General features: G+C 50.8%; 8 protein-coding genes across 8 annotated transcripts; 4 read left to right on the forward strand and 4 right to left on the reverse strand.

Annotated features, from left to right (window-relative positions):
• Positions 1-264: 264 nt before the first annotated feature.
• Positions 265-954, reverse strand: MGL_1113 (uncharacterized protein; the record flags this gene model as incomplete). The annotated part of the gene is made up of 1 exon (XM_001731793.1): positions 265-954. The coding sequence occupies one exon, from the start codon at positions 952-954 to the stop codon at positions 265-267; it is 690 nt and encodes a 229-aa protein (XP_001731845.1).
• Positions 955-2,275: 1,321 nt separating this feature from the next.
• On the reverse strand, positions 2,276-2,671 carry MGL_1114 (uncharacterized protein; the record flags this gene model as incomplete). The annotated part of the gene is made up of 1 exon (XM_001731794.1): positions 2,276-2,671. One exon carries the CDS (start codon positions 2,669-2,671, stop codon positions 2,276-2,278), a length of 396 nt encoding a protein of 131 aa, XP_001731846.1.
• A 223-nt stretch (positions 2,672-2,894) lies between these two features.
• Positions 2,895-4,252, forward strand: MGL_1115 (uncharacterized protein; the record flags this gene model as incomplete). The annotated part of the gene is made up of 2 exons (XM_001731795.1): positions 2,895-3,548; positions 3,638-4,252. 2 exons carry the CDS (start codon positions 2,895-2,897, stop codon positions 4,250-4,252), a joined length of 1,269 nt encoding a protein of 422 aa, XP_001731847.1.
• A 485-nt stretch (positions 4,253-4,737) lies between these two features.
• Positions 4,738-5,358, forward strand: MGL_1116 (uncharacterized protein; the record flags this gene model as incomplete). Its single annotated transcript, XM_001731796.1, has 1 exon — positions 4,738-5,358. One exon carries the CDS (start codon positions 4,738-4,740, stop codon positions 5,356-5,358), a length of 621 nt encoding a protein of 206 aa, XP_001731848.1.
• Positions 5,359-6,200: 842 nt separating this feature from the next.
• On the forward strand, positions 6,201-6,387 carry MGL_1117 (uncharacterized protein; the record flags this gene model as incomplete). The annotated part of the gene is made up of 2 exons (XM_001731797.1): positions 6,201-6,324; positions 6,356-6,387. 2 exons carry the CDS (start codon positions 6,201-6,203, stop codon positions 6,385-6,387), a joined length of 156 nt encoding a protein of 51 aa, XP_001731849.1.
• Positions 6,388-7,609: 1,222 nt separating this feature from the next.
• Positions 7,610-9,994, reverse strand: MGL_1118 (uncharacterized protein; the record flags this gene model as incomplete). Its single annotated transcript, XM_001731798.1, has 1 exon — positions 7,610-9,994. One exon carries the CDS (start codon positions 9,992-9,994, stop codon positions 7,610-7,612), a length of 2,385 nt encoding a protein of 794 aa, XP_001731850.1.
• Positions 9,995-10,437: 443 nt separating this feature from the next.
• Positions 10,438-10,608, reverse strand: MGL_1119 (uncharacterized protein; the record flags this gene model as incomplete). The annotated part of the gene is made up of 1 exon (XM_001731799.1): positions 10,438-10,608. One exon carries the CDS (start codon positions 10,606-10,608, stop codon positions 10,438-10,440), a length of 171 nt encoding a protein of 56 aa, XP_001731851.1.
• Positions 10,609-11,277: 669 nt separating this feature from the next.
• Positions 11,278-12,240, forward strand: MGL_1120 (uncharacterized protein; the record flags this gene model as incomplete). Its single annotated transcript, XM_001731800.1, has 1 exon — positions 11,278-12,240. One exon carries the CDS (start codon positions 11,278-11,280, stop codon positions 12,238-12,240), a length of 963 nt encoding a protein of 320 aa, XP_001731852.1.
• Positions 12,241-12,302: the final 62 nt, after the last annotated feature.

The raw sequence follows: 12,302 nt of genomic DNA on the forward strand, positions 1-12,302 counted from the left end.
GCAAACGTGTCTGGGTTCAACTACGAATCTTCACAAAATGCGTGGCAGTTCCCCATAATTTCTGGACCGCGTTCAGGCGCGGGCAACTGACTAATTCGTTGATTCCCCACAACCCCAGAGCTCCAATGAATTGGAGTGGACACTCAGTTAGCTAATAGGGTGAAAAATGTATTTTGTATGTACATGAAAGCAAAGATCTCAGGGGCGTGGGAACCCAGGGCGGTCACCTTGACCATTTTTTGTAATTAAAAAAAAGGCTTGGTTTCAAAAGCTGTCGCTACGATAGCGGGTCTTGTCATTCTGCAGCACAGCTTCGGCATACATAACTTTGTAGCGCACGAGCTCTTCAGCCATTTCCTCTTGTGATAATTTTTCTGTCACGACGCGTTTCACAAGATCCACATGCTCGTTGCTCAGATGATTCAACTGCTCTTCTAGTGACTGTACTCGAAGGCGTAGGTTACGATTCATGAGCCGAAGTGCGTCAGATTCGAGTTGTCGCTCACTCGCAGCTTTGGCCTGCTCATAAAATTCGTTCGCATACGAATCGAGAGTGAACTGTGAAATCTTGATTTGAAACGCATCGCGTACAAGCTCGGAAATTTGGCGTGCCGTCAGTGCAGAGTCCTTTGACGTGCCACAGTAAACATCTGTAAGGTAAAGTTTCACAAAGTCCAGACAATGTTCAAAGTCGAGTGTTAGTAATGTGTCTTCATTCTTGCGCAAGAGCGCAATGGCAAAGCGGAAGATGGCATCAATGCCTTCCGAAAACACAGCATCTAAGATCCGATACACAACATCCAATGGAAATCTGTACGAAAACAATGTCATGAACCATTGACTCGCATACATAGTGCTCTTGATCCCTCGGCGCAAGAAGTGCGCGTGTAGCACAGGCAGCATATCTTCGAGCAGCCTGTCAAATTGATACAATCGAAGCTGCAGCGATGGCATATTGGCTGTCATTAGAAAAGGTCTGTCAGAAGCTCGAAGACACGTACGAATAAAGTGGCCACGAAGGTCGTAGTTTTGCATCAATCGCACAAGCGTGCAAAATGCCTCTTCATCTGGCATCTGCGCTGTCAGTTACTCAAAGCCCAATTAGCCGGAACTTACATTCAGCAACAAAGGTCCCACAATAAATTGCATGCCTTGGCAGTATCCACACTCGGGATCATAAAGTGAGTACGCCTTCACGACATTGTACAAGCTGCCCTGTCCCAATCCCTTAGCATCTTTGAAATAGTCTTGTGTCGGAAAGGTCCGATTCAGATCTCGACGAATCGCCGAATCGTACGGACATGGTAAAGATAGGTATCGGGCATACTGCGCCTCGAGCTCCTCGTCTTTGCTACTGCACAGCAGTTGCCACATCATGCCTCGCAAAGATGGAGGCACACCGGAATAAATTGCCTTGCTCAACTCAATAGGTGTAGTTGCAAGAATATGGTTGAAATCTGGATTCCGTCAGCAAACTAGTGAATACGAACTCTTGATCAAGCCACCCCAAAATTCCCAATCGATCCTGTCTGCCTCGTCAACTTCCGTTTCATCAGTAGGTGCATTTTGGTTGTCCGGCAAGAGGCCAAATTCTTTGCTTCGGGAGCCGACTCCTTCAGCTTCTGTCTGGTTCCTTGCCCGCGTGCGCTGCTGCAGACGTTCAAAGCTTTCCCGGAGTTTGCCCATCCCCAAAGCACTTCGACGGATTGCTTTTGGGTCCTGGTTGAGCCGTCGATTTTGTGCGACCATTCGTGCGAGAATCAAGTCATATTCTGAATCGTTAATTCGATCCGCTTTTTCTGCTGCCGCGCGGTGTTTTGCAGTATATGCTGACAGCGTTGACATGGGAAGACTGCGAGTTTTATTTGCAAGCTTTTTGTCCAAGTTTTCTTTCTCTTCTGGTTCAGCAAATGGGTTCTCAATGATGTGCTCAGGCTCAATCATCGACGTAGCACCCACTGACGGCGAGATTGGTTCAGGCTTCGTATCAGACATTATCGATTTTGCAGTATCATAGTCAACGGGCTCATTTACCACGTCCGAGTCTTTCTTTCGAGCCTCGTGAATCGCTTGCTCCGTCGATTTCGTCGAGGATGCTTGTCGTTGTGTCGTGGTGGTGTGGGCACTCGATGCATCAGACTCTATCAAAAATCATTAGTGATTAGCACGCATCGTCTCAAATTAGACATACCGTGACTATCTTGCTTTGCATACTTGTTCTCTCCCTCACTGTCACTGTCGTTGTCATTAATGGGGCCAATGTTATTGTCATTTATTATTCATCGTCACCATCATTACCATCATCGTACTGATCATTATTATTATCATCATCATCATCATCATCATCATCATCATCATCATCGTCATCATCATCATCGTCATCATCATCATCATCGTCATCATCATCATCATCATCATCATCATCATCATCATCGTCATTTTCATCTTCACCGTCATTCTCCTCCTCGTATGATTCAGCGTCCTCGTTGTCATTGTCTATGACTTCAGAGCTAGCCGTCACTTCACTCTCTGACGGCGCTGCACTTTTACTTTCAGAATCGATGAATTCATCTGCTTCGGTCTCTGTGGCACTAGTAAGTTCCTCATCTTCTGCAACAACCAGCTTTGATTTTGGTTCCTTTTGCGAAGCTGCAGCCTTCTTCGGAGACATCGTAAGATGAGATCCTAGTTGTCTTGTGCGTCCTTGCAGTTGTTCCACGCGCAGGCATCCCTTGCGTGTGGGGAACTGGTTTCCACGTGGCTCCACGTGTACATGGTGGCGGAGTTGCTTCCACGTCATCGTACCAGACTCTTCTCACCACTTTATAATAATCCGGGTCTCGGTGCGTACTTGCGCTACAAGGGATCTGATCTTTAATTGTTCATTTCGGTCGATGACCGCATCACAAACAATAGATTTTGATCCTACGTTCGCAATATGCGCTGAGTCAGAGAGCCCAGCCTCTCTGAGTCCTAGCATAGTTTCAACTTCTCCGGCTCCACCGACTCCGTCTTGCTCGCGGAAGCGGCCAGCCGATTCAGATGCGTCGTCACTGCCACATTGCAAGGGGCGTCGCTCATCAGAAGAAGAAAAACTTGCTCGGCGCCTGGCACGACAACAGCGAAATCGCAAGTCTGCCCAGGTCTCTCGGGAAAAGAAAAAGGCATATGTTGATCAGTTGGAACATGACCTCGCAGTTCTTCGCGCCGAGAAGCAGGAGACTTCTCAGCGGGAGAAAGAGGCTATTGAGAAGTGTGCAAAGCTTGAACTGAAAGTCGAAGAGTTGAGTGGAAAGCTACGTCAGTTCGAGTCCGTCTTTGAGGTTTGGATCAAGCCGCATCTACACGCCACTAATGCTGGCTCGTTGGTGGCATCTGCATGTGGTGCTGAGTCTCAGTGTATGAAGAAAGAGGGTGAAGATTGCGAGGTGAACTCGTCTATTTCTGATGTTGTGCTAGCAACTGCAGCGCCGGCCGCTGCGCTGACCATGGCTGGTCCATCGAGTCCCATCGACAGCAACTCGTCTGGACGCACTTGTCTTCCGGCAGTGGAGACAACCAACTATTCTCCTAAGAATGGTATGGCCCTGCAGCGGGTGCTATTGAATCAGAACGACTTGTATGCCATGGTGACCAGGACCACTCCGTGTCGTCGGCCTGTGCAGCAGCCAACGGCAGCAGCGTTGCTTCGGAGCACACATCAGACACAGACGCATCCATCTTGCTCGAAGAACTCTCTTTCGACAACCTGTTCCCCAGCACCATGCCGGATGTTTCCCTCGACGCTCAACATTTTGACGAGTCGATGCACCCATTCACCTCGATATCAAACACAGTTCCGATCTTCCACTCTTCGACTTCGACTCAAGATCCCGCAGGGCAGACTGAAGATGGTTCTTCGAAAGTATGTGAGCGTTCCAGCGATGACAGCATAATTGGTCTGCCATCCTCAGACCTAAGTCTTCTTATCTCTCCTTTCACACCTTCATCTGATTCAAGCTGGCAATCTATGGATGACGAGGCATCTTTTCATGCTTCTGGTGTAACTCCAACGGACAAAGCGAACGTGACCGAGCCTGTTGCACCCATACTGTCATCAGTGTGCAGCTCTAGCAATCAACAGCATCAGCTGTCTCACCTCTCACCCTGTGGATATTTGGATGTGGATCTACCTGTTGGTTCGGAGGCTTCTAATATCTCATTACATGAATTGTTCCCGTCTGTCAACGACCAATTTTTACCGTGTATGTAGAACTTTCGTCTTTGTTGTATGTAATCTTATTATGTCGAAGTTTTCATATCATGTGTAGGCAAATGTTATAATTCGTCAGGGTCATGAGTAACGATCATTTTGCAAAACTTTCTTCGCCATATTGCAATGTATAAAACGCTACGAACATTGCCTTGGGTAACCACGGTAGGCGTCTCTTACTACAGGCATGCTCGAGCCCTGGCATTTGAATCGCTTGATCGAAACCATGGGTCAAATGTTCACGTGATTAACTACAACGATCACGTGAACAGACATTGGGCGTGGGCAAGGAGAGGCGAGTCTTCCGATGAAGCCCAAGTCTTCACCAACGAACACTCGTCGTCAAGGTGAGTATGAGAGAAGGACGTTGAGCATGGCATCGTTGTTGAGGGAGCGTGCGATACTTTCACGACTGTACGACCCATGCAAGAGAGCGTCCTTTGCTAAGTTATGAGCTTGCATGCTGACATAGAGACAGGCTCAACATGGGTATTACACGGGACTCGCGTCACAAGCGGTCAGCCACTGGTGCTCGCCACGCCTACTACCGCAAGAAGAGGGCCTTTGAGCTTGGTCGTCAGGCGGCTAACACCCGTCTTGGACCCAAGCGTATTCACGATGTGCGCGTGCGCGGCGGTAACATTAAGCCGCGTGCTATGCGCCTTGACAGCGGCAACTTTGCTTGGGGCTCAGAACACATTACGGCGAAGACCCGTATCCTGGGTGTTGTGTACAATGCCTCGAACAACGAGCTTGTTCGTACTAACACGCTTGTGAAGGGTGCCGTTATTCAGATTGATGCTACTCCATTCCGCATGGCGTATGAGAAGCACTATGGTCAGCCTGTGACGAAGCGCCGTGTGCCGGGCGCCGCCCCTATGGAAGAGGTCAAGAGGAGCAACCATGTGGAACGCAAGCTCGCGGAGCGCCGCAAGGACGGCAAGCTCGACCCACTTGTTGAGCAACAGTTCGCGGCTGGTCGCTTGTACGCTGTGATTGCAAGCCGCCCTGGTCAGTCGGGCCGTGCTGACGGTTACATTCTTGAGGGTTCGGAGCTCGAATTCTACGTTCGTCGTCTCCGTTCGGCCAAGTCGAAGCACACCTAAGCATTTTACTGGTGTTTATATCGCTTTGATTTGGGATATCCAAAAGTGGTCGTTTTACCTGTGCTCCGGATGCACACAGATTATGCGAAGCAAGACAGCGTCGAGTTTCTCATTACATGTAGGCTTTGCTTGACTTGCTGGATCCGCCGCTGTATGTACTCCGCCTTATTCGAGGCCTAGATATATTGCGTCCGTACCCGAAATGACCAATTTGATTTGCGCTACGCAAAGTTGGCTATATTTGAAGTATTCGTATGTTTGAGTTGTTTGTGCGTGAATTTCTGGGAATCGATTGGTTATGTGGTGAACATAAGGGGCTATGGTTCGGTGATGCTGTTAATTGCTGACTGATAGTGCCTTGTGGCACCATTTGCGAAAAAAAATGCATTTATGGTTGATGCGAGCATTTGTCGTTGCCTGCGACGCAACGCTATGGGGTGGGGCGTCGGGATCTCACACAAATTCTAAATTTCATGCTACAGAGTTTGTCTCTTTATAAATTAATGCTCACATTATGTTACAATCAGTTTGAACGGCGTATTCTGAGCTAACTAGAACGTACGTCTGTCGGTCTCAGGAGCATGAGTCGTGACACGATTCTTATGCTGATCCTTAATCTCGGTTGGGTAGTGTTCGGCCGGGCGTTCAGTTAACAACGCCCGATGGCAGCGAGACGAAGGCACGTGCTTATGGCTCGTGTGCATCTGGGGGGAGGGGCATTTTGACAAGAAACTGACCGGGCCCTCGCACAGGACGCTCGAGGACCCAGAGAGGTGGGGAACGAGAGAAGCTACGATTTTGTGGTCAACGTTGATCAGGTGTTGTGTCACTTCCGTTGCAATATGCCATATGCTTTGCTTGTCAATGATGATGGACCGCCATCGAAATCTTCCCCATACGTGCTTGGCTTGTATCAGCAGCTCATAGCAAAGGGGTGGCGCGTCCGTGTTGTGCTCCCTAGTTCACGTACGTAACCAGATATCTCGCTAACATAAAGAAAAATCTTGGTACGCAGATTGTGCTCACTAACCGTGTCTAAAGGAGTGGCACAAACTACAGTGTGTCGTCGTCTCATCTTCGCTACTGGTAGTGAGTATGCGATGGTTTTCTGAGCTGCGCTAACGTGCCTTCCAGCTATTATCCGCTCAGAGACAATTTTCATGGTGATCACCCGGGCACCCGCGAATGTTGGAGCCATGTACGGAGGCCCGTGAACACAGAGCGCGGTGAAGTTGGTGAGTGGGTTCTTGTGGATGGAGTGCCGTCGACGTGTACAAATATTGGGTTATTTACTGGAGATGCACTGTTTGGTGCCGAGAATGCTGATCCTATTGATGTCGTCTTGTCGGGGCCCAACTTTGGTCGTAATACCGGCACTGCCTTTTCTGTCTCTTCAGGTACATTGGGTGCTGCATTGGCTGGATCTTTGTGCAATATACGATCCATTGCGTTGAGCTTCTGCCACTTTATGAAGGATCCTCCCACCTTGGAGAAACAAAGTCTCGCTTCTACTCTTTCAACGAAAACGAAAAGCTCCGTTGTATCTTTGCCTGCACCTCCTCTTTCACCAGACGCATTCGCTGCTATGTCACATTTAGCCTGCAAATATTCCGTGGACATATGCCAACAGCTTCTAGATGCATGGGACTCTGACATTCATGTGCAGTCATATTCTATGAATGTGCCGATTGCAGAGACACTGAAACGCCCACAAGTCTATTGGACACGCATTTGGCCGAGTCGGCACGTTCAGTTATATCCACAACCATCCGACCCAGATGTTTTGCCGCGTGTTGAGCCTCTAGGCGTAGAACCAAAACTCAAGGACGACGACGATGATCCGGCCTGTGCGTTCTTGGAATTCCGCCCGAATCTGGCCTTAGCAATGTGCCCACCAGAGCCAGAACCCGGTACTGACGTGTGGGCCATTTCGAATGGCAACATTTCAATCTCGCGTCTCGTCGCTTCCTTTGGACAAGTAGAATCAGGGCCTCGTCCACCTCCAACTGTGGGCTAGCAAACAAACGCCTTGTGTATTACTAATGCTCACGACGATCTTTCTACCCTGTCCTGTCCGTCTTTTCGCTTTAGCTCGTGAGCTCAGCATGACATATCGCTGCTTGTTCTACTCGGACAGGACATTGCAACTATTCTCTGATACCACACATCCCTGCCGAACATACGCAACCGACAATTTCTGTGTATAAGCCTGTCTAGTCTATTTGCTTATCTAGCCTCTGCACGCAAGTAGCTATCGAACCACGAGCTTGCGTTTTCGTTTCGCATGCTCCTGCAGCTTGTCACGCACAGCGGCTTCGTCGAGTTCGTGCAGTTGAATCTCGGGACGCTCAAACAGCTCAGTGGTACGACGCATCGTAAACTGCTGTTGCAAGAAACGCAAAGCAGCGAGATTGAAGCCCACGAGCGCCTTTTGCTTCACAAGCACATCTTTTACATGTGTGCGGAGGCGGAGCAATGTGGTGCGCATCACTCTGTTCGACACAATCTGTGAATGGTGTGTGCGCATCAAGAAAAACAGAATGCGAGCGCCCAGCGATACATTCCACTCACGCGTTACCCATACGTCAATGTAGCGGAACAAGCTCACGACGCGGTCAAATGGCAAGACAAGCAATGCATCTTCGAGATGCGTCGGCGGAATCTTTTCCACCACACGCAACACATATTTATGAGTGTCGGGTGTGTCCATGTCGTGGAAAACAGCTTGAATTAAGGGATGCAAAGGCACAGAGTCGGCGCTGGCGCCCTGACGCTCGGCCTGAGCACGCTGTGCAAGGTCTGCGTCGGCTGTCTCGAGCGCCTCAAGCAGTCGTTCGCCCGCCATGAGAGATTCAGTCGTTGTTTTCGAGACACCTGTAGCCTCTGCTTCGGCAGCGGGTCCCGTCGCGGGCTCATCCTGTGAGGGCGCAGCACTTTCATACATCTGTTCGAGCTCCTTCTCACGCTCTTCTTCGAGAAAGAGCGGCTCGTCTGTCTTTTCCCACACGCGAATGCTGCGGTCGGCACCGGCCGTAACGACAAGTCGGCCACGGTGTCCTGTGGCAAGAGCCCACACTTCGCCATGGTGGCCTTCCATCACCTGGATGCCGACGAATCGATCACCATCCCAGTACTTGACTTTGGCATCCTTGCCAACTGTCCAGAAACGGTGCGACGCACCTTCTCTACCCCCCATCAGGCCGCCGCCTTGCATGCCGTGCTCGAAAGCGACATTCATGATAGAGTCGTCGTGTGCAAAGAGACTTCGATGGCAATCGCCGAAGTCGAGACCCCAAATCTTGGCATTTTTATCGGCACTGCACGTAACACAGAGCTTCGAGTCGTCTGAAATGTCGAGTGATAGGACAGGCAGCTTGTGCCCGTACAGGGATAGGAAGAATTTGAGTGTATCGGCGTAAAAAATCTTAACGGTATTGTCGAGCAAAGACACAGCAAGGAGACGCCCGTCCGGCGAATACTTGACACTCAGCACATCGTCTGTAAGCTGCAACGTTCGTACATGCACGAGGGAAAGCTGTGGAGGCGTATGTTCGTCACTGGCGACCATTTCAAACTCCCAGAACTTGACCTGCTTGTCGGCGCTACCAGTGACAGCACTGAGGCCTTGCGGATGAACCACACAACTCCAAATGGGGCCTGTATGAGCCTCCAGCGACTCGATGGCTACGCCGGCAGGCACATCAAACGTGTGCAAGGAACCGTCCTTGCAGCCAACCACTACGTAGCGGTCGCCAGGTAGCCATGTGACACACAATGCGAAAGCCGAAACAGCAAGTGTCCGGATACATCGATACGTTCGTACATTCCAGATCTTGAGCTGGCCACTACCACATACGGACGCCAGCAGTGTATCGTCACTAGAGAGAGCGACTGCACGAATATCGCTTCGATGGCCAGGCAGTTCCAATGCATGTGAAACGCTCGGTTCGATCGCACCGCTCTGCTTCTCAGCTCGAGTGCGCGGAGGAGGAGGGATCGAGTGGATTTCTGCTGAGTTGGTCGTGAGGGAACAGAGTAATGGTACAGACGCATCGGAAGAAGTCATGGACTCATGCTGAGACGGGGTATGATGTAAATGATTGGAAGATGCATGTCCACTGGGAAAGGCAAAGCTGCGTATGCGTCCGATCGTAGGCCGGACAATAACGTATGCATCCAGGCGCGTGAGCCAAGTCATGGGTATAGTATCCACTGCAGCACCTTCGTCGCCCTTTTCACGAGCGCGTTTGATTCGACGCTGCTGCTTCTTGTGCGCTTCTTCGGGTGTGCGAATGCGGTAGACATGCACAGCACGGTCGCCGCTAGCAGCGGCCAGGTATGAGCCATACACAGCAAGCTGTGATATGCGATGGCTTGAAGGTACATCGAGTGTGCCATGCGCATTGAAGAAATGTGCTGAGCCACTGCCTTGCTCAGCAGCTTGAAGTCCTCGTTGCGAAACGCTGTGAGGCATGCACCATAGCCGCACATGGCCATTTGAGCCGCCAGTAGCAACAAGTGTGTCTTGAGCATGATCCTGAGCATACACGGCCAAGCTCCAAAGCTCGCTCGTCGCCAGACACGACTGTTTCAACGCAATGCTGAAGCTGCAGGTCCCAGAGCTTGAGAAGGCCATCTTTGGCAGTAGACGCCAGGTAAAAGACGGGCGAGGTTGACGAGGTTGACGCCGATGCCTCGCCTGCAACTTGGAGAGCGGCATCATCGGTGGAAGGACGTGCGATAAATGCAACGCCTGTTATGGCGTCGTGATGACTTCTCAGGCGGTACAAACCAGACTCAGCGACTGTATCCCACACAATCACACTAGTGTCTTGACTTCCACTGGCAAGCATCATGCCCATGCCGTCGAAAGCAAGTGTCGTGATTGCTCGCTGGTGTCCATGGAACGTAAGTAGCACGGACGATGTCTGCGAATCCCAAAGTCGGATAGATCCGTCTGCGTACCCAACAGCGAAACGGGTAGCCTGTGGGTAAGGTGCACGAGCAATGGCTGTCACTGCGAGGCGAAGACCTGTCTGGTGCCACATGGCGCGCTTCCATGTTACGTGAATCGATTCGTTACTGCACCATACGTACCTGCTCACCACGCTTCACGTCCCACACGAGCACGTCTTCAAGTGCCGGCAAATATGCAGTTTTCCCATCTGCATCTAAGATTGCATTCGCTGCATTGGACCCAATGAGACCAAACGCGGCGGTTGCTTCGTGACGTTCATACGACCGCACCATTCTTTGCGACGAACGTCGACGTGCAACCTTTCTGTAAGCGATGCACAAGGCGGCAGCCAAACAAACTAAAAATCAAAAAAAAACCGAACACTTGTGGGCCAAGCCTCGAGCAAAAATGTCCACCACCGCCACCACCCACACGGACAATTTTTCCCACTGTTATGGGAAATAAGCGAGTGGATGGTGCGCTTGGCAACTGTGTGTGTGCGCCAAAATGCGGCGGCTCAGGAGTGAGGGAGAGCCATGACTTAGTAGCCCCGACTGATGTCTCTCCACAATGTTACATCATCACGACTAATGTAGGCATAACCACGGAGTCGCCTAACACGCCCGAGGGCTTCGCAATTCGAGAGGGGAAAGGAGGATTGTCCCAATAGTCGATCGCGTGGTCTTTGACTTCACAGCGTGTGCTGACGATCTAGCAATGACCCAAACGGAACAAGGTGACGCGCTCCCCGCTGAACATCGCGGAGGATGGATGCACTTTCTCAAGACCATCGCCAGTATGTCTGGTGACCTGAGCAAAATGACCGCACCGTCGTTCATTCTTTCGCCCGTGTCGCTGACTGAGTACCCTTCCTAGTACGTACAAGAGAGTTTATCTTTTTGGCCCGAGCATGAACAAGGGAGCTGACATATCACAGCTGGGGCGAGCACCCAGAGACATTTATGGCTGTGCAAAAAGGCGCGACGCCTGAAGAGCGAATGGTGGCTGTATTGCGATGGTTCATCGGTACGCTCAAGGGTCAGTATACGTCGCGAAACACGAGTATGGGATCTGAAAAAAAACCACTGAATCCTGTTTTGGGTGAAGTTTTCTACGGAAACTGGCCAGACACGGATAATCAGGGTGAGACGACGCTCGTGTCGGAGCAAGTGTCTCACCACCCACCGATTACGGCGTACTATCTGGAGAATGCCAAGGCTGGTGTTTCGGTCGAAGGCCACAGTGGACAAAAGACCTCGTTCAATGGACGCTCGATCTCTGTCGTTCAGGTTGGTCATGCGAAAATGTTCCTGGATCGACCGGAAGGCCGTGAGACGTATGTGATCACGCTGCCAACGTTGTCGATTGATGGCCTCTGGTTCGGCTCGCCATACATTGAGCTGACGGACTCATCTTATATCTATTCTTCGACGGGCATGCATGCAAAGATCCACTACTCAGGTCGTGGTTACTTCTCAGGCAAGGCGCATTCGTTCCAGGCGACGGTGTCGGCGCCGTCGTCGTCGAAGCCGATCTTGCAAGCACAAGGCATTTGGTCCGGCAAGAGTACAGTCACGGAGGGTACTGTGCTTCCGGTCGGCTCTGTGTTTTGGGACGCAGATGCTCAGAAGCGTGACGAAGTGCATGTCAAGCCCCTCGACCAAATGGGTGAGTATGAGAGTCGTCGTCTATGGCAACATGTATCTCACGGCATTCGGACGGGTAACTACGACCTCGCTTCCAAAGACAAATCACGTATCGAAAATGAGCAGCGTGCTTTGCGGAAAAAGCGCGAGATGGATGGAACGCAGCATCAGCTGAAGCACTTTGTGTTGATCGAAGATGACCCTGTGTATTCCAGCCTGGTCGTCCCAACGAAGCACGTGCCTTCTCATCAGAAGAGTTACCGTTTTGAGCACGCGTAGTAGGTAGGTGCGGTGGCGCACGATTCGAGTGTTGATGTTGTGTCAAACTATACGAGTGATGA

The sequence above is a fragment of the Malassezia globosa genome (genome assembly GCF_000181695.2).
Source record: "Malassezia globosa CBS 7966 chromosome Unknown mgl_sf_2.1, whole genome shotgun sequence".
In the NCBI taxonomy this organism is placed as follows: Eukaryota; Fungi; Basidiomycota; class Malasseziomycetes; order Malasseziales; family Malasseziaceae; genus Malassezia; species Malassezia globosa.